The sequence below is a fragment of the Tupaia chinensis genome, unplaced genomic scaffold, assembly GCF_000334495.1.
Source record: "Tupaia chinensis unplaced genomic scaffold, TupChi_1.0 Scaffold000289_1, whole genome shotgun sequence".
In the NCBI taxonomy this organism is placed as follows: domain Eukaryota; kingdom Metazoa; phylum Chordata; class Mammalia; order Scandentia; family Tupaiidae; genus Tupaia; species Tupaia belangeri.
The window spans coordinates 1106338-1125295 of record NW_006159774.1 but is presented as its reverse complement, the minus strand read 5'-3'; the positions used below and the strand labels follow the sequence as shown (position 1 = coordinate 1125295).

Here is an 18958-nt window from a genome sequence, read left to right as displayed (position 1 = left end):
ATCCTTGGAAGCCACATCTGGCTTGTGAGAAACAAGTGGCCAGGTCAGCAGAGAGGCCTACGCTCCTGCCACAAAGGTCTGTGTGTGGTTCTTAGGGACCAAAGGGCACAGGAAACCTGCTCCTTGGTGGGTGGGTCTCCAGCCAGATGTGGATTGGTCAGGCTCCAGGTGAGAGTGGGTCAGGGCTGTAGGGTGAAGCGCCATTTCTCCAAGGAGACCTGGGCCTGGCACCCAGCCTGCTGGGGTTTGTTGATTTGTAGGCAGCCCCCTCTGCAGGGCACAATGCCCCACTTGGGGGACCCACTTAGGCCTGGGAGGAGATGTGGGAGTGGGGCTGGGTTTGCTAGACCAGCTCTTCCTTCTAACCCAGAGCCAAACCCTGCCTTCTGGGAGCAACAAGTCTCGGGGTGAGGGAGCAGCCGTAGCCTGCAGCGCACAGGGGGCAGAGGCAGGCAAGGTGGTCTGAAAGGAGGCCCCCAGAGGCCTGGCTGCCGATCTAGGCCCAGGGAACTGGCAAGGTTGGGAAAATGGGCTGTGAGGAGGGGTCCTTGACCTCAGGCTGTGGAATCCGTGAGGGCCCTCTGGCCAGTGTGCACCTAGATGTGGGGCTTCCAGCGCAGGTGAGGATAGGGCAGAGCTGCTGGCTGCCCTGGCACCCTCTGGCTCTCCCAGCCGCTGCCTCTCTGAGACAGATTTAATAATCCAGGTCTGTCTCTGGAGCGGTTAGTATTGCAGGAGAGAAGCTTTACTCCTAAAACTTTTATTGATCCAGACACTAATAAAAAGTAAAGGGTTTTGGAACAGGGTTTTTTCTTTCCTTCTTGATAGAGCATAGAACGTCAGAGTGCTCTGTAATACAAATCTGTTTTCCTCCTTCTCCCTATTTGTGACGGCGGGGAGTGAGAGCTGGCGGTGTTCACCTCTTCCAGAAGCTTTCCCTGACTGCACAGGCCAGCAGTCATCCATCTGGTTTTCAGCAGTTAAATGAACCTTGTGCACGTGTTGCCCCCCAGAGGACAGCGCCACAGACCAGGGCATTACAAAATCCACCTTCCCAGCCAAGGCCCCCAGTAGTGAGCGGCACCTGCCATTGGAGGCAGCAAGGCCTGACTGGACTTCTCTGTCTTTCTGGGTTTGTTTTTTTGGCTTTCCTGGTCTCTCGTTTTTGCATTTTTATTTCATGTATACATACTGGATATTCACGCCATTCCAGAACATCTCTGAGAACGCAGAAGTACAGCAGACAGCGCATAGTCCCCAAGAGCTTACCTTCTGGCGAGAGAGACATTTGAGAATACATAAGGGAGGGGAAAGAAAGTATTTCCAAGGTTGGGCAAAGTCCCCCTCATGAAATGTAACCCAGAGAGTTTTATAAATGTAATCTAGAGAGTTTTGTCAGCACCTGTATTCCTGGTGCCTAAAATAGTGCTTGGTGCATAGATTGCACTTAAGACATATTTGCAGGCTGAATGAGCAAGATGCTATGAAGGAAACAAGCTAAGTGTGACCTTGGGGAGTAATCCGGTGGTGCAGGACCTGTTGCAAATGAAACTGGCCAGGAAGGATCGAATTTCCAAAGTGCCCGAAGCCAGCAGTTGGAGAGTGGGTTGGAGATGGAACTCCCGCCCTGGGAGCAGCCAGTACAAAGTCCCCAGGCGGGAAAACCCAGGCTTGCTGGATGAGGTCAGAGGGTAGGCAGCCACTCCCAGCAGCTTCCACCTGCCTTGGAGCGTTTTTTTTTTTTTTTTTTTTTTTTTTTTTTTTTTTTTTTTTATTCCGAGTGCTGTGGGCAGTATAAGGGGTTTTAAGCCTTGGAGTTAAATAATCTGATTTGCATAAAGGGTCCCTCTGACTCCCAGGTGGAAAGCAGGTGGGAGGGATGTGGAATGGAGTGGCCTGGGAGGCTGCCTGGACCTGGGGCTGCAAGGAAGATGGAGAAGAGGAAAGGGTGTGAGGTGGGGGTGTTGGCAGGATGTACTGCTGATGGACTGACTCTGGAGGCGTGGAAAAGGGAGGCGTTCTGGCTTTGGCATCCCCTGGCTTTGCCACTGAGACAGGCTCCACGGTGGATCTTTCAGCTCGAGGTTCTGCCAGGCATCAAAGAGGGGATGCAGGCAGTGTTTGGATTTGTGAGCCTGGAGCTCGGGGGAGGGGAGGGCTGGCGATAGAAGTTCAGGAGGCTGAGCCTCTAGAGGTATTTACAGCCATGGAGCAAATGAGACCCCTCAAGGAAAGGGTTTTGCTAAGGAGAGGACCTCAAGGTCAGAGCCCTGGGAAACCACCACCTGGAGGAAGGCGATGAGCTGGGAGATGCCAGTGGAAAAGTAGACCCCTGGGGTGGGGGAAGCCAGGTGTCCTGGTGTCAAGGAGAGAATGCTATGGCCTCTGAAGAGTAAGGAGAGAACAGAAACTGCTGTTGACGTTGGTGACCAGAGGGCAAGCCAGGGGCTCAGGACAAGTGTTTTGAATAGAAAAAGGAGGTGAGGGGGAGGAGGCAGCAGCAATGGCTAAGAAGTGCAGAGGTCCAGTTGGTCTGGAAAGCAGAGGGGCCGAGGGGCAGGCGAGGGCTTCCAAGTTCTCTGTCTGCATGTCAGGAGGTGCCCTCCTGGATGCATTTGTTAGATGCCAGCCTTGGCTGAAAGGCTTTGCTTACTGGCAGCTCACCTGTGGTCTGAGCCTTGGGCTCCCTCAAGATGCTCCTAGCAGAATCCCCAGATGTTGTGAGCAGGAGGGCCAGACGGGCTCCATGGTGAGGCTCACCAGCTTTCCCAGTCCTCCGTGCTTCTCTGCCCCGTGTGGGTCTCCCCGTTCACACTCTCAGCAGGTCTGCTGACCTGTCTCCTCTTACCCCAGTCTCTGGGTCCAGGCCCCCGAGATAAGAGCATCCTGGAGCTCAGTTTCCTCCAAATCCTTTCCCAGAGCGGAGCTGGACTCCCTTCGGGTTCGTGGCATTTCTCCAGGAGGCTTCCAGAGAAGTGTGAGGTCTGGGTATTCAGCTCCCCAGGGCTTTGCTGGCTTTGGGAGAGGTTAGAACGCATTTGGCCTAAGGTCTGATGGACCCTGTGGGTTAACAGTGTCTGTTGAATGAATGACATTGAGACATTTGAGTCTTTTGGGTCCCTGGCTGCTTTGTTAAATGCTTTTTCTGCATCTAGTTAAACAGTGCTTTTACATCTGCTCTGCATAGGTATGAGTTCATTTTATACACTAGGAAGCTGAGGCTCAGAAAAGTGGAAGGACTGACCCAGAGTTGCACAGTGACTGAGTACGACAAGCAGAATTGCTACCTGGGCCAGCAAAGCACCATACCAACACCCCTCTCCCTGCAACTCACTGACCCTGCAAGTGAGGTGGTGATGGGGCTGAAGGCACCAGGTCTCCCACTGCTTCAGCCCACTGCCTCAGGAATGGTGGCCCTGTGGTCTGCCTTCCCATCCCCTGCCCTTCCTTCCCCTCTCCTTCCTGCCCTCCCTTCTCATACAGCAGATGCCTCAGGCTCTAGGAAGATAGGATGAGGCAGGCCTTGACCCTTGTCAAGCCTTGTACCATACAGCCTGGACAGCGGAGACTGAGGGCTTGCTGACAAGTGTCCTGTCCCTGCAGGGCTGGCAGGCATGCCTCTTCTCCCCTTCATGCACCCTCCCGACTCCCTCTGGACTCCCTCCTTTACTGGCTTTGCCCTTTTCCCAGCTCGTTGCATTATGTGGAAAGTCATGATTTTGCTTCCCATCTGGAAACTGGAGGAAATGGTAGAACCAGGATTTTCAGCTTTTGGTTTTCCGTCTTTCTCAGAGAAAGAAAGCACACGCGCGTGCACACACATACATACGCACCCCGGGAATGGCTATGCTGCTGTCTCTTCTCCTTCCTTCTCCTCTTGGGATGGATTTTGGGCATGCATGCACATGCACCTGGCATGTTTTTCAAACTACTGAGTCTGGGACTCGAACCACACAGAAAGCCATGTGGGATCCAGTGCCTTAACCACCATGCCAGCAGCTAGCCCCCTCTCAAGGTTTTGAGTCCCAGACCACAAACCCCATGGTGGTTGGGCACCAGTGACCAGTGAGTCCGCATTCTCACTCCCCCTCTCCTCCTGGGGAGCGATGCTAGAGATGGCGAGATGGGGGGAATGGGGTTCCAGTGGGGCAAGCTGGACTCAAGAGGGAGGTGGGAGAAAGACTGGCTTTGGTTGATCTCAGCTGGTGGGGCCCCAGCTTCGCTGCCACCTTGCTGTGGAATCCCGGTGAGGTGCTGAGCCTCTAAAGACCTCGGCCAGTCTAGAGACGGGCTCACAGCAGGGTGGTCGCGGAGTTGTCCTGAGGAGGAAGTGAGAGTGTTCAGGTACCAAGTGTGGTGGTGGTGCCTACTCTCATTCTTGAGACTTAGCCTCATTTTTGTTTTGGGTTCTTTGGCACCTTCAGGTGAAATTCGAATCCAAGATATTTTGAATTTGAAGTTTTGGGTTTTTACTATTGTCTGGTTTTACTTAATTTTTTTCTTAGAAGCCCAAGGCTTCTCATTTGATCGCGGCATTTGTTTTCTGTTCATTTTTAACTTTGTTTTGTTTTGTTATTTTGCTTTCCTATTTCCTGTACAGTATAAGGGACCTGTACCTTTAAGTCCCCGGCAGGCCCAAGTGGACACTGGCCCTTTAAAAGCACATTACAGAGAGTTGGAACGTGGCCTTTGTTTAACTAGCCATGATTAGTCCCAGCGGACAGGGCGGTATGTCTAGGACCAGAGCGGGCTGGGCTGGCTGGGGCCGTGGGGGAACAGCATGCAGCCGGGAGGCTGGCCTGGCAGTGGCCTTCCCAGCCTGCTGAGCGCCTGGTGGCTGTGAGGAGGGATGGTGAGTGGCCTGTGTGAAGGTAGGAGGAGGGAGGCCGGGACCAGCCGCAGCACCACTGACCAGCTGCCTGACCCTGGAGGCCTGGAGGAGCTGGGCAGCAGTGGGTGCTGGGCAGAGCAGTGGTCACGGATACCCTCTCGGGGGCAGGGGGCGTTCAGGAGTTCCCAGGATGCTGTTTGTGCCCCGCTGCACAACCACCCACTGCCAGGCCAGAGTGTGGGAGCAATCAGGACAGTCCTGTCAAAGAGTGGAAAACCAAAAAGAGCAGTTGCTGCTTTTAGTTTTTAAAATGAGAGGAAACCCGGTGTTAGTTGCCCTTTCTGCGGGCGCCCGAATGGTGCCCTCTGCTGAGACCCAGGGATTGCCAGGAGCTGCCGTGGAGCCGGGCTTAGCTGGGAATCCCTCAACCTGGGCTGGGCTGGGTGGGGTTTCCCGGGACTTGGGGACCCCAGGGCCCCAGTGGGACTCTCCTTCCTTCCAGGGCCTACTCCCTGGCCCATCAAGCCCAGGCCCTCTGGGTTCTGGGGCTGAGTGTGTTTGTGGGCAGGAGCCACCACAGTGAGAGTGTGTGAGAGTCCAGTAGGAATGCACCCTTTTCTGGAGAAGTCGGAGGTCCGGATTGTTACAGTTTAGTCTCAGGCCTGCTGGTCCTAACTGCCTGCCAGCTAGGTGTCTTATCTCATCATTTTACAAATGGGTCATGCAGGGTGATCAAGGCAGGACTCAGCTGTGGGGCCCTAGGGTTTCCGTAGCCACTAAAAGTGAGCACGTTTGATCACAAGGTTTCTGCACTGACAGGCAATGAAGGGAGCCAGAGGTGGACCCAGACGTCGGGCCTTCTCCCCCGCCCTTGTGCCTCCTCGAACTGTGACCGTGGGCAATTTGCTTGACCTCTCTGAGCCTCCACTTCCATTGGGGACTGGTAAATAGGGGCAAATCTGGAGGGAATCATCAGTTCTGCTTGGAAGGCTTCATGGAGATGGTGGCCTTTGATCCACGGTTAGACAGATAAGGACTTGTCTGCTGGGAGTGTTCACCTTGAGCAAAGGTGGACAGCCAGGCGTGCCTGGAGCTTGATGGAACTGAGCAGGGCCAGGCGGCTACCTTTGGAGCTGTGTGCCTACTAGGACCACAGGCCCCGGGCTTTGGGAGGAATGGGGAGCCAGGGCTGAGCACTCTGAAGGTGCTCAGTGACCTAGCGCTGAGTGCCAGGGTAACTCAGGCCCGGGAACCTCACCGAGCTCTGGTGGTGGTGGGGAGTGGTAGGTAAGGGCAGCCCTTTTTGCAGATGAGGAAGCTAAGACACAGGAGAGGCCAATCTGAGGTTCATGCCCCTGGTGCTCCTCCTTCACCTCCTTGCCTTTTCTGTCTCTGAGGTCAGGTCACTGACAGGGAGGGCATCCCTGTGTGGCCACCAGTTCCCTCTGTTGCAAATAGTGGCTGGAATTAAAGAGGCAGCCACACTGGAGTTGAGGGGCCCGGAGTTGAGGGGGCTGGGCCGAGGGGACTGGCCTCTGTTCCCAGGTGTGTCCACTTCTTAAATGAGGGCTTTGAGCTGCCCCCTGAAAGTGGCCCATCTTTTGAGCCTGCTCTTGGAGGCGGGTGGTGCAGGTGTGGTTGCAGGTGCTCTGAGAGCTCAGCTGCCGGAGAGCCAGGAGGGATCTCTGGCTGGGAGGAGCGAGAGGCTTGCTGGGAATGTCAGCTGGCCAGGGGAAGGCAGGGAGATTGTGGGAAGGAACAGGACCAGTCTCAGCTCTGCTTGGACAGTGGCATAGGGACAGCCGTGGCTGACCGTGGGGGCTGCGTGTCAAGAGCTTGTTGTACGTTAGGTGACCCTAGAAGCCAAAGGTGGTGTCAAACCCATTTTACAGACAAGAAAACCAAGGCACAGAGGCTAATTAACTTGACCATGGTTGTAGTTGTGATTGTGTGAGGAAGGAGGCCACTTCGCGTTCAACAATCGGGCCAGGAACTGGAGCTATGCTGGCGAGTGACTGGTCCTTAGTTGGGGCAGGAAGCCAGCCCCCACCTCCAGCCCCACTGGGATGGGAGAAGGAGGCAGACCTCAACTCACCCCGCCACCTTACTAGGAAGGGGCCTTGTCCCAGGAGGCCACGTTACATGTCTTGGGTGATGCTATGGGAAAAGATGCTGCCTCTGCCCACCCACTTTGAAAGGGTCACTGTGAGTCAGGTGGGCTTCCTGGAGGTGGAGAGCAGGGAAGAACTTGGAAACCAGAGGGGAAGCTGCTTCCCTGGGAATAGAAATACTTGGTGTTCAGCTCATTTACTTTTTATTTCGTCATTCCCCACTTGGGTTCCATGTTCCCAGGACCCTGAGGCATCTGTTGGAGGTCCCTGTCACAAACCAGCCCCACTCTCAGTTGTGAACAGTCCAACCGAGGGAAGAATGAGTGTGCTCACATGTGCTAGAAGGAGAAGGGCGCCGACCGCAGGATAGGGGATGCCCCAGCCAGGACCTCGGAACATTCTCAGGACTGCCAGGAGGACACGGGGGAGGACTGCGGAGGGACAGTTCACGCCAAGTTGGCTGTGCTACGTTAGCAGTGCCCGGGCCGCCGTTGTGTGGGTAGGGACAACCCTGGTGCTGTGCAGGGGAGTGGACTCTTCCTGGGGCAGAGGAGGTAGGGCAAGCCTCAGGGCTGGGGACTGTTGCCTTTCTTAAACTTCCTGGGCGGCCAGGCCAGGCCTGTTTTTCCGTGGGGAGCTGGGCAGGGCAGAGGGCTGCCCCTTGGACGCAGGAGCAGGAGCAGGAACGCAGTGGCCCTCCCTTCCTCGCAGCTTGCCCGGATCCCCTTCCTTTAGAATTCAGGGCACTTCGCTATTCTGCTGAGGTTTATGAATGTTTAAAAACTGCTTTGCGGTCCCCAAAGTAATTTGACAAGTCTGACAGCTATTGATTAAAAACCTGAAATTATTCAGGCTGCAGGATGACTTGGGGGATTAGAGAGAAAGTTTTTGTTTCTTCTTTCTGTGCACTCCCCCTATCACAAAAAGAAAGACGTGGAGAGGTAAATGCGTCCGTGTGTTTGAAGCCGCCTCCTGCCTGCGTGCTTACTGCAGAGGGCAGGCCGTCACATTCTGGTCTCGCCCATGCCAGTGGCCCGAGTCGCCATAGGCATCACCAGTGTGTGGTCACAGGTGTTGTGGCAGGGGTGACAGTGCCAGGACGGCAGTGGTGGTGTGCTAGCGTGTGTCCCTGCGTGTCCCTTCTGTCTCCAGAAAGCAGTGTGGGGACCTGTGACTCTCGGGCAGCTCTGCTCCTGAGGAAACAGCAGCCCAGGGAGAGGAGGGCACGTGTCAGGGCCTGTGGACCCAAGGTCCCGGGAGATTAAGGGTGAAGTGGGACAGGAGCCCAGGGCTCTGGCGGGTTCCCTTCCTGGGACACCAGGCTGACTGGAGTCTGGCCCAGCACAAGGTAGATCCCAGTACCAGCCAGTGGAGGATGATCAGGCCCAGAGCCCTGCTTTCATTCTGGACTGTGGCCAGGCCTCACCATTCCTTCACTCCCAGCCTCAGTCTCCTGTTCGGTAAGACAGGGAATGTCCCGGAGCGGCCCTCCTCGTACCCTTTGGGTTAGCTGGGGTGTATGGGGCCAGTTGCCCCCAGTGACCTGAGTTACCCCTGCTCTCCCTCTTGCTAGAGCGATACTGTCTTCTGTGCTGGGGGCCAGTGTGTGCACTCGATTGGGGTCACCTGTTGGGATGATGGTGGCCGCTAGGTCTGGGAGGTCACAGTGCCCTTCTTTAGGTCGCCATACACTGGATCCTGTCAGGTCCCAGGGCTCAGGCTGCACTGCAGGCCTGGCACGTGATGGGCCATGCCACCCACCAGCTCAGCCCTGTTGGGCGGGGTGAAATGTCAGCCCAGGTGCCTCCCTGCCTCTCAGCTCAGGGCTCAGTGTGCGTACGGGGACATCGTACTGGTTCCTGGTGACTCTGCTGGGACCTCCCCTTGCCTTGGACTAAGGGGACCCTGGGCTGAGAGGGCCCAGGCCACCAGGCCCTGACATCCAGGAAGCCTTCCCAGGGAGGGTGGCCAGCCTCCCTGCCTTTTTAGGACAGGCTCTGTCTCCCGAGGGCTGGAGGCCGCCAGGCAGCTGCATTCTTCTCCTCTCCCGTGGGGCCTCACAAGGCCAGGCGTGCGGTTCCCAGGCTAGCAAGCAGTGCTGGGCCTGGGAGGGATGGCTCTGCTAGACGTTCGGGCAGGCACAGCCCCTTGTATGTCTGTGCCGGGTTCCCAAGAGGTTGGGCCCTCGTCCTGCCTATGCTCCTGGACTGGGTCTAGCTGGGGGCTCCTCCTACCACGGGCGGGTGGAGATGTCCTACCCAGCCTTCTGACCTGTCTGTCACCGATGGCAGCAGTGTGGTTGGCACGTTCTGCCCTGACCGGGCCAGAGGTAGCTGGGCTCTGCCTCTGGACCCACAGCAGGTCCTGCCCGCCCGTGGTGGGAAACAGCAGCCCAGGGAGAGGAGGGCACGTGTCAGGGCCTGTGGACCCAAGGTCCCGGGAGATTAAGGGTGAAGTGGGACAGGAGCCCAGGGCTCTGGCGGGTTCCCTTCCTGGGACACCAGGCTGACTGGAGTCTGGCCCAGCACAAGGTAGATCCCAGTACCAGCCAGTGGAGGATGATCAGGCCCAGAGCCCTGCTTTCATTCTGGACTGTGGCCAGGCCTCACCATTCCTTCACTCCCAGCCTCAGTCTCCTGTTCGGTAAGACAGGGAATGTCCCGGAGCGGCCCTCCTCGTACCCTTTGGGTTAGCTGGGGTGTATGGGGCCAGTCGCCCCCAGTGACCTGAGTTACCCCTGCTCTCCCTCTTGCTAGAGCGATACTGTCTTCTGTGCTGGGGGCCAGTGTGTGCACTCGATTGGGGTCACCTGTTGGGATGATGGTGGCCGCTAGGTCTGGGAGGTCACAGTGCCCTTCTTTAGGTCGCCATACACTGGATCCTGTCAGGTCCCAGGGCTCAGGCTGCACTGCAGGCCTGGCACGTGATGGGCCATGCCACCCACCAGCTCAGCCCTGTTGGGCGGGGTGAAATGTCAGCCCAGGTGCCTCCCTGCCTCTCAGCTCAGGGCTCAGTGTGCGTACGGGGACATCGTACTGGTTCCTGGTGACTCTGCTGGGACCTCCCCTTGCCTTGGACTAAGGGGACCCTGGGCTGAGAGGGCCCAGGCCACCAGGCCCTGACATCCAGGAAGCCTTCCCAGGGAGGGTGGCCAGCCTCCCTGCCTTTTTAGGACAGGCTCTGTCTCCCGAGGGCTGGAGGCCGCCAGGCAGCTGCATTCTTCTCCTCTCCCGTGGGGCCTCACAAGGCCAGGCGTGCGGTTCCCAGGCTAGCAAGCAGTGCTGGGCCTGGGAGGGATGGCTCTGCTAGACGTTCGGGCAGGCACAGCCCCTTGTATGTCTGTGCCGGGTTCCCAAGAGGTTGGGCCCTCGTCCTGCCTATGCTCCTGGACTGGGTCTAGCTGGGGGCTCCTCCTACCACGGGCGGGTGGAGATGTCCTACCCAGCCTTCTGACCTGTCACCGATGGCAGCAGTGTGGTTGGCACGTTCTGCCCTGACCGGGCCAGAGGTAGCTGGGCTCTGCCTCTGGACCCACAGCAGGTCCTGCCCGCCCGTGGTGGGCATTGGCCCTGTGGGGACAAACCTCATGCACGATTTCTTCCCCTAGGCCTGGTGGGCTGTGGGCAGGGGTGTGGGACCTAACATGGGAGTTGGACGTGGACTGCAGGCTCTGCTGTGTTTGCGAGTCATAGCCAGGGGCCAGTGTGACCCCTCACCAGGGTCCACTGCCACTCCAGGCACACCTTGGTCCTTTCCTTTCACTTCAGGAGATTAAGGGCTTTTTAAAATGTGAGGCATTCCAGTGCGTGGGGCAGGCGTGGTTGGCCCCCATGTTACGGATGGGCGGAACTGAAGTGAGGGGAAAGTAAAGAATTTGAGTCACAGGACAGGGACAGGGCAGGAAGCAGCCTGGGAACGCTGTCTCACCCCCAGTGTCAGGAGCATAACCGCCCTCGAGGCGTTGGTCTCGATAGCAGCGTGCGCCCAGCTCCTGGCATGAGGGGTGCACAGCCACTGGCCCTCGCCCAGCTCTCCTGGGCAGCTCCCCCATGCTGTCACTTGGTCCTTACAGCAACCCCGCTATGGATGGTGAACAGGCCTGGGATGTGAGTGACATAAAGTCCTCAAGGCCACCTGTTTTGTTAGGAGTGGCGACGAGACTGGGCGCCCTGGGCACTAGGCCTCTGTCCTCTTGCTTGTTCCCAGCTGCAGGTGTCATTTCCGAAGTGCTCACCACTCCAGGGCTTGCTCCACTGCTTGCCTGTGGGCACAGCCTGGCCCGTCACCTCGCAGTCCCCGAGCAGCCAGACCTCCCCGCCACAGCTTGTCTTAAAGGGTCTCCGAGCTGCCGTCTCCCAGGAGCCTGCCATTTGGGCCCACTGTGAGTGACTGAGCTGGAACTGGCCTCTGCTGGTCCCAGCCCTGCTCTTTGGGGCCACATGGGGCAGCTGCCCAGCACCTTTGAGAGCTGGAGGATGACCCTGAGCCCTCACTCTCCGGGATAAGCCACCCCTCCGCAGCTCACTCCCCGCAGTGCGTGTCAGGCAGGGCTGGCTCATTATCACAAGTCTTGTTTATGAGTTCCCTCCCTCCCCGAAATAATGGGGAATTGCTGGACTTCTGTGTCACTAACCTTTTAGGAGAAAAGAGGATCAGAGTTGGGAAACAGCGTGTGGGTTGGCTGGAAGGCCATCAGATAAGGCCGTGGCCCAGGACCGGGACAATGTCCTCTTGTTCTGCTGCGGCCTCTTAGCGAGCTGCTGTTGGGGCCTGGCTCCATCTCCACATTTCCTAGGCCCTGGGTAGGACTGCCTACCTCCTCAACTTCCGAGGGGGAATGGGCCTCGGAGCAGGTCAGCCTGGCTGTGGACCTTTCTCCATGCCCCCACCGCCCCACACTCCCCCAGGCCACTTGTGGGCGATCGGGCCAGGCCAGGACTGCAGTTTGTGTGTCTGAACTTAGCCTTGGATCTACTCTGGGTTCGGGTCCCACTTGCCACCTGCCATTCAGGTGCTCTCTGCACGTCCTCTCACCTTCAGAAGAGCTGCCTCAGTCCCCTAGGGCTGAGAGTAAAGTGAGGCAGACTGGAAATCGTGGCACACGGAGTGGGCTCAGGTGTCCTGGCTGTGAGCTGCCTGCTGGGGAGACCAGGAACAGCTTTGTGGTGGCAGCATTGGGCTGGACTTTGGAGACCGAGAAAAGGCTTTTGTTTGGCAGAGAAGTGGAGGGGAAGGTGGAGTGGGCTCCAGAAACAGCACGGGCAGTGACTTCTGGAGGTGGAGGTCGTGACTTGGCTGGAGGCATCTGGGAAGAGAGTCTAGGTCACTTGCCAGGGTGTTGTGTGAGGGGCATTCGAGGGAGGAAGGGCTGGATCCTGGAGCCTGGCACTCAGCTATCTTACAGGCCAGGAGGGAGAGAGGAGGATGGGAGTGAGGCCATGCTGGGGAGAGGGGCATGTCCTGTGGGGGGCACCACCCCCAGGCTCTGAATGGAATGCAGCTCTCACCACCTGTGGCTGTCCCTGTGTGACCTGGGAATCCTGGTGCCACTCCCTTTCCAAGAGGAGTGAGGATCCCATTCAGTGGGGGAATGCAGGTAAAAGGTCTGTGGAGCAGGCCAGGCTGGGAGGGGAGGACTGGGGCCTGTAGGGGAGAGAGGGGAGGGTGAACCCCGACCTTGAGCAGGGGGACTCACCATACTTGGAGATGAATGATGGGGTGAACACTGGGGTGCTATTTGTGAGAGCTGAACAGGCAGCTCCCCAGATGACCTGACCTTGGGTCTCTGGCTCTTCTCCCAAAGAACAACCATGTTACCAGGGTCTGTGTCCAGGGAGGGCTGTCCTCATCCCAGCCGACCCCCTCCTGCCTCCGGGCTTAGCTGACCTTGGCTGCTGGGATTTGGGGCTTTGGTCCAAGAACTCTGAGTCTCTGAATCTTGGAGCTGAACCGTACTTAGCTCTCCCCTCGAAGAACTCCCTGAGAACTTTCCACCATGGCTTGATGAATGTTCCTGTCTGCTCAGGGAGTCCTGGAAGGCATCATGGAGGAAGGGGCACTGAGGCTGGGCACTGAAGGTTGTATAGTGTAAGGCGAGGGGGCTTTCTAGCAGAGGGAATGGCACGTGCCTGCCTGACAGACTCACGATCCCTGGGGTGAAGCCCCGCAGGTGGCCACTGTGAGGGGTGGGCCTGGGAAGGTGTTACAGAGATGAGCCACCCAACCTGGTCCCCGGAGCTAGCTCTGCCCTGGTAAGGAGGGGCAGGCCTGTGGAGCTCGCAGCCCTGCAGTGTGACTGGGTCCTGTCATAGACAGGACCCCTGGCAGGGTTACTGTGAGAAGTAGCTCAGCCCTGGGCCATGAAAGTGACCTGCAGGGAAGTCCTTTAGTCTTCAGTGGTGTTGCCTCACCGAGGGGACCAAGCCTCTTATCTCTGAGGGCTACAGAAGGACAGGGGTGGGGGACCATGCAGTGGGTCACCTTCTCTCCCACCCCAGCCTTGGGCGGCAGGAAGGGACCTTACCCCCACAGTTGTGAGCAGAGCTCCCAGGCCAAGCTGGGGCCCCATCCCAGTACGGGCCTTGGGCAGATAGTGAAGCCTCCGCGATCCCGTCTCACCTTGCTGTGTGGTGGGTAGATGAGTACTCCCGGCAGGGACGTGTGCTGTTGGAATGAAGACGGCTGTGCAGGTGACTGGTGGGGCGCCACCTGTGCCGAGGGGGGTTGGTGCCTGTGAGCACCCCTGTCCTGGGAGTGCAATGGGAGCGGGGCACAGAGCTCCTGCTCCCTCCTCTCCCCTCCCCTCCCCAGGTTGGGGGCCATATCCTCTCTCTGCCCCCTGGAGCCTGGGAAGCCTTTGTGCCCCTCTCTGTTCCTGCCTGGGGTGGTCAGCCTCCCAGCCTGGTGAGGCAGAGGCCGAAGGTGAGAAAGGAGGGCCCCCAGGGTGCCTGAAGTGACGAGCCTGCTGGGTAAGGTGCCTTGGTGACTCGTGGCCAGGTGGGTGAAGGTGTGCTTGGTGGCTGGTGGGGCAGGTGGTTCCTGCTGTGGGGCAACCAGGGAGAGCTGCAGGCATGATGCAGGGGCCAGCTTCCTGCAGAGGTGGTCCTCGGCCCTGACATGATCCTGCTGGACCCAGGAAGTGGCCAGGCGACCATTTCCCTTCCTGAGCCCTGGCCTTCTGTCTTCCCAGCCACGTCACAGGCATGTCCTGACCTGCTCCCAGCAGAGTTTCTCACTGTGGGCCCATGTGGGTGAGGACTGAGGATGCTGTGTCAGGGCAGGGGCGGCGTGCCGGCAGGTCTGCCCCAGGGGGAGCAGAAAGTGCCTGTGCCGATGAGTGTGCGGACAACTCGCTGTTCCCGCCACGGCACCCAAAGCTCTCCCATCCAGGAGCAGCCTGGGCAACTGCGGACTGGGTGCAGCCAGGCGGGTGGGCTGTCTAGGATGCCTTAAGGGGCTCAGCTTGCCTACAGCTGGCTGTTGTGCCAGGATCCTTCCCTGGGAGGCCTGGGCCAGCTAGAGCTTGTTTTACGACACAATGGCAGGGAAGGAAGGGGCGGGTCCTGCAGTCACAGGACTCTGCCAGGATCTGGCTGTTCTGGGGTCTGGCGGGGGCCTTCTGAGCTCTTAGGCTGCAGGCCCAGGGCCTATGGGTCTCCCAGGGCAGCCTCTGTCTGCTGGCCTGTGCCTGCCTTCATCTCCCCACCCTGCTCATTCAGATGCCCCAGGCAGGAGGTGCCAGCTCCTCCCTATGCACTTCCTGGGTCCCTACCCAACCCTCTCTGGCTCCCAACATCCTTACCTGGCAGGGTTTTCCAGACTGGGCTAGAAAGCAGCCTAATCCCGGTCTGCACAGGCTGTGTTCTCTATCCTGGGTGTCAGGACTGGAGTTGCGGTTAGCAGTCCTCCCAGGTGGGTGACTTCCCTTCCCCAGCAGCTGAGGCAGGGCGGCTCTCCACCAAGGTGTGGAGCTCCTGAATCTGCCTGGGGGTGGGGTCTCAGGCACGGGAAGATCTGTGCGGGGACAGGGAGGAGACCAGGCCAGTCCAGCCGGGCCTTGATGGCTCACCGAGGGAAGAAACCTAGACTCTGCAGTACGGTGGCTGGTTGGTGGACCACTGTGCGCCTTGGTGCTCCAGGCATCCTGGGAAGAGCAGGGTCCCAGGGAGCAGAGCCACACACTGTGTGTACTGTGGGCTTAGGTCGCTCCAGGGCTCTGTGCGGGCACCCAGTGCAGTCTGTTCCACGGTAACCTCAGCCCATCTCAGCTCTCCTCTGGCTCTAGCATGCCCTCAGGCTCTCAGAGGTCAGCTTTGGGCCCAGCCTGGAGAGACCGTGGGGGCAGGTTGTCGGAGGCCTGGGTTGGGTTCATGGGGGTCCAAGAGCTGGGGTCCTGCTGCTCTCATTCCTTGCAGTGCCCAGGACTCCGTGTTGTGGAGGGCTCCCAGCAGGAGGACTGTTGCCCCAGAGATGTGGAATTGGGGTGAGAGGGTGGCCACTGTCAGCTCTGAGCCCCCTGGCAGACCCCCCGGCTCATCTCTGGATTTCTGGCTCACACACAGTAGGCCTCAGCCACCCTCACTGAAGCCAGTCACCAAAATGGTCAGGTTGTGTGTCCTATAGAGAAGGCCCTGGTGGCTCTGCCAGGCCCTGAGTCCCTCAGGGTGAGGCCTAGGCCTCAGTCTCACCTGAGATAGGGGAGAATGGTGGACTGGCCCTTGGCTATTTGGAGGCCAGGAGCCAGAAGGAGGAGAGTGTTGGGGAAGGGTCTGTGTGGGCTAAGCCAGGGCAGGCTCCATGCCAGCTCCAGGGGTTTGGGCCGTGTTTACAGGTAGGGAGGGGCAGGCCCCCCAGCAATTGTGCCAACGTGATGTTAGCAGGTCCAGCCAGCCCTCAGGCCTCGCCTCTGCCCTGGCATGGGTTGGGGCTTCCATACAGACTGCGTGTGCTGTCGGCTCTGGGAAGGGACCTTTACCTCTCTAGGGTGAATGGGTGGACTTTACACCAGAGTAGGTGCTGCCCGAGGTGCACCGAGGAAACTGAGGCTCAAAGGGGGAAGACAACTTGCCCAGGGCTGCACAGCACGTGAGCAGTAGGCCTAGGCCCACAGGCAGATCTGCTGGGGCCAGCCCAGGTCCAGGCTCCACGTGGATACTGCTCTTCGTGTCTGTGTTGGGTCTGCTGGTCCTCGCCTGGGCCCTGAGCCTGGCACGTGGGCCCCGGCTGAGTCTCAGCATCTTGGGTGCAATGCAGAGACTCCACATCCTGACTCTTTGAGCCTCGATGTCCTCGGCTGTAAGGTGGGAGCAGCTGAGGTCCACCTCCCTGATCACGTGGAACTGGCAGAGTGGGACAGCGTGTGCTGAAGGACTCTATTGGCAGGGGCGTTCTGGCAAGTGTTGGGGCAGGTGACTGCTTCGATTGTGGATAGGGACCAGGGCCAGCAGAGTGGAGGCAGTAATGGCCCAGAATCCCAGAAGGCAGCCCAGGTCAGGCCAGCTCCTTCTTGGGGGTTTCAGGCTGCTCAGGGGCCAGGCCGGGCTTGCCCGACAGGCTCAAATGCTGACTTCAAGCCCCTGAGTGGTCGCTTACTCCCTGCTCTCTCCTACAGTGGGGAAGAGGGACTGGTGGGTCTCTGTGACACCCCACCACATACCCTATCTAAGACAGAAAGGCAAGGAGAGTGGGAGTTGAGAGGAGTGAGAGCAGTGACTGCCTCTGGGGAGGAGGGGAGTTGGGGCAGGCCAGGGCCGTGGGGTGGGCAGAGGCAGGCCCAGCCCGACACACCTCCTGCCTCCCCTCCAGGTCCCATCTGATGCCAAGGCTGAAGGAATCTCGCTCCCACGAGTCCCTGCTCAGCCCCAGCAGCGCGGTGGAGGCACTGGACCTCAGCATGGAGGAGGAGGTGGTCATCAAGCCCGTGCACAGCAGCATCCTGGGCCAGGACTACTGCTTCGAGGTGGGTCCCTACCTGGTTGTATGGGGCACCTGGGTCCTCTTCTGGCCAGGCCTGGTCTGTGTTACCTCCCAGAGGGCTCAGTGGGGGCCAGAATCTTTGGCACAATGGCTTGGACCTGCTCTAGCTTTGGCTCCTAAGAGACCAGCTGGGTTGTGGGGGGCCTCATCCTTGCTCTCTGGGCTCTCTGGAAATGGACGCTACCTTTCCTAATGCCAGCAAATGAGGCTACCCAGCTTCTGAAAGTGAGTGAAGTAAAGCCCATCTCGGAGCTTGCTCACCCCCAAATGCAGTGTGGGATGGTGGACAGTACCCCCTTTTCAGGACCATTTTGCCCCTCTGTGCAATGAGCCCACCCACCAACCTTAGCCTTCTTTTCTTTGACCTCCAGGGTCTGAGCGCAGCGGTGACCAACCCTGGGCTGATTTATTACCTGGGGACCCGTCCAGGCTCTCATAGTAGGTGGGGAATCTGAGGCCCAGAGAAGGCCACAGAGAGGCACACAGCAAGGCCGAGATCAAGCCTGGACAGGTTCACTAGGGTCGCAGGTGTTGCTGGATGTTCCTCATTGCTCCTCCAGCTGTTCACGCTGTCTTCCTACCACTGTTTTTGAAGAGTCCCACCCCCGCCATTGTGCATAATCAGGGGAGCTCTGCTAAAGGAATGAGCCTCATAATGGAAAGCAGCCATGTGGGGACCAGCGTGACAACCTCCTGGCACCCCAGAGCAGCATGGCCCCTGGCACCTGTCCCACACCCTGTGCCACTATGCTCCTGGCCGGGCTGAAGGTGGTCCCAGTGGTTCACATCAGGAGCTGCAGTGTGCCCTCAGAGCCTGGATAAGGAGCCTGTGCATGGTGTCTGGAGGCGCTGGGAAGGGCAGCCTGGGAGGAGGATAAGCAAGAATCAGACAGGGAGGGGAAGGAAGGCTAAGGTTCCTGGAGGAGGACCCCCCGGCCTGGCACACCCAGACAGCCCAGTTCACATTTGTCCAGCCTGGCTCTAACTTGTCAGGCTTCTGTCTCTGCCATCATCATCACATTGCTTGACAGAGAGCCCTGGGAAGGTGTCTGCTGAGGGCTGATTCTGGTACCTCCTCTTGTTCATTGGCCTCCAGGGCAGCTATGCTCAGGTTAAGCATCACCCACCGTGAGGGGGAAGGCCCCTTTCCCGTCCTCTGTCTCAGGGAGAGGGAGGTCAGGGTCAGAAAGGTGGTTTCCCATTTGTGCAGAAGGGCCCGAGGTGGGCGTGAGGAACCAGGACCAGACGGTGCAGGGCTGGAACAGCGAGTCTCAGGTGTGGAAGTGGGGGTGCTCAGCCTCACCCTGCCTCCTCCCCACAGCTCTGGTGCAGACCTGGCGGCTGAAGCCCCAACCCTAGAGCCCTTCCGTGGCTGCCTGAGCTCGCTGCAGTCCCTCCCTGTGACGCTGTCCTGCCCACCCCACAGGTGACCACATCGTCAGGAAGCAAGTGCTTTTCCTGCCGGTCTGCGGCGGAGCGAGATAAGTGGATGGAGAACCTGCGGCGAGCAGTGCACCCCAACAAGGTAGGCTGTGCCCCCTCCTCAAAGCACAGGGTGCGGTGGGGGACGAGGCTAGACCCAGACAGGAGGGGGCGGGGAGGGTCTCTGTTGTGGGCTGCGGGTGGGAGTAGCCCGCAGAGACAGGGCCTGAACGGTAGCACTGTTGGACCCTGCCGAAGGCTGGGCACTGGCCAGGGCGTGCTGGGTGCCACATGCCTCTCTGCTCAAAGTTGTGTGCTGGGAAAGGTCTTGGGTCCCTTGAGGGTAGGCTCTGAGTCTTTCTGCCTGGCTCAGGGCAATGCCCCCCCCTCTGTCCTCCACTGTGCCAGGCTTCCCCATCAGAACCTGGGGTCCCGACTGATCCCTGCTTCTGAGTCTGTCTAGCTGACTTGCTGGGCCAATCTGGTGGCCATGACATCACTGAGGAAGGGACACCCCTCACTCACCCACCTACTTTACAGACCAGCCAGCTAGGAATGAGATGAGGGCTCCACGCCTGCGATGCACCAGCCATTTTGCTAGACTCAGTCTCTGGCTTGT

General features: G+C 58.8%; 1 protein-coding gene across 1 annotated transcript in view; it reads left to right on the top strand.

The window, feature by feature from the left end:
• The first annotated feature begins 4731 nt into the window (after positions 1 to 4731).
• The window catches only part of DAB2IP (DAB2 interacting protein), a 36480-nt gene continuing 22253 nt past the window's right edge, over positions 4732 to 18958 (top strand). Inside the window, exons 1-3 of the mRNA XM_027772630.1 lie at positions 4732 to 4852; positions 16747 to 16900; positions 18344 to 18442. Of these exons, the coding sequence (XP_027628431.1) occupies positions 16757 to 16900; positions 18344 to 18442 (243 nt within the window). The 5' untranslated portion in view covers positions 4732 to 4852; positions 16747 to 16756. The remainder of the gene's footprint in view (positions 4853 to 16746; positions 16901 to 18343; positions 18443 to 18958) is intronic.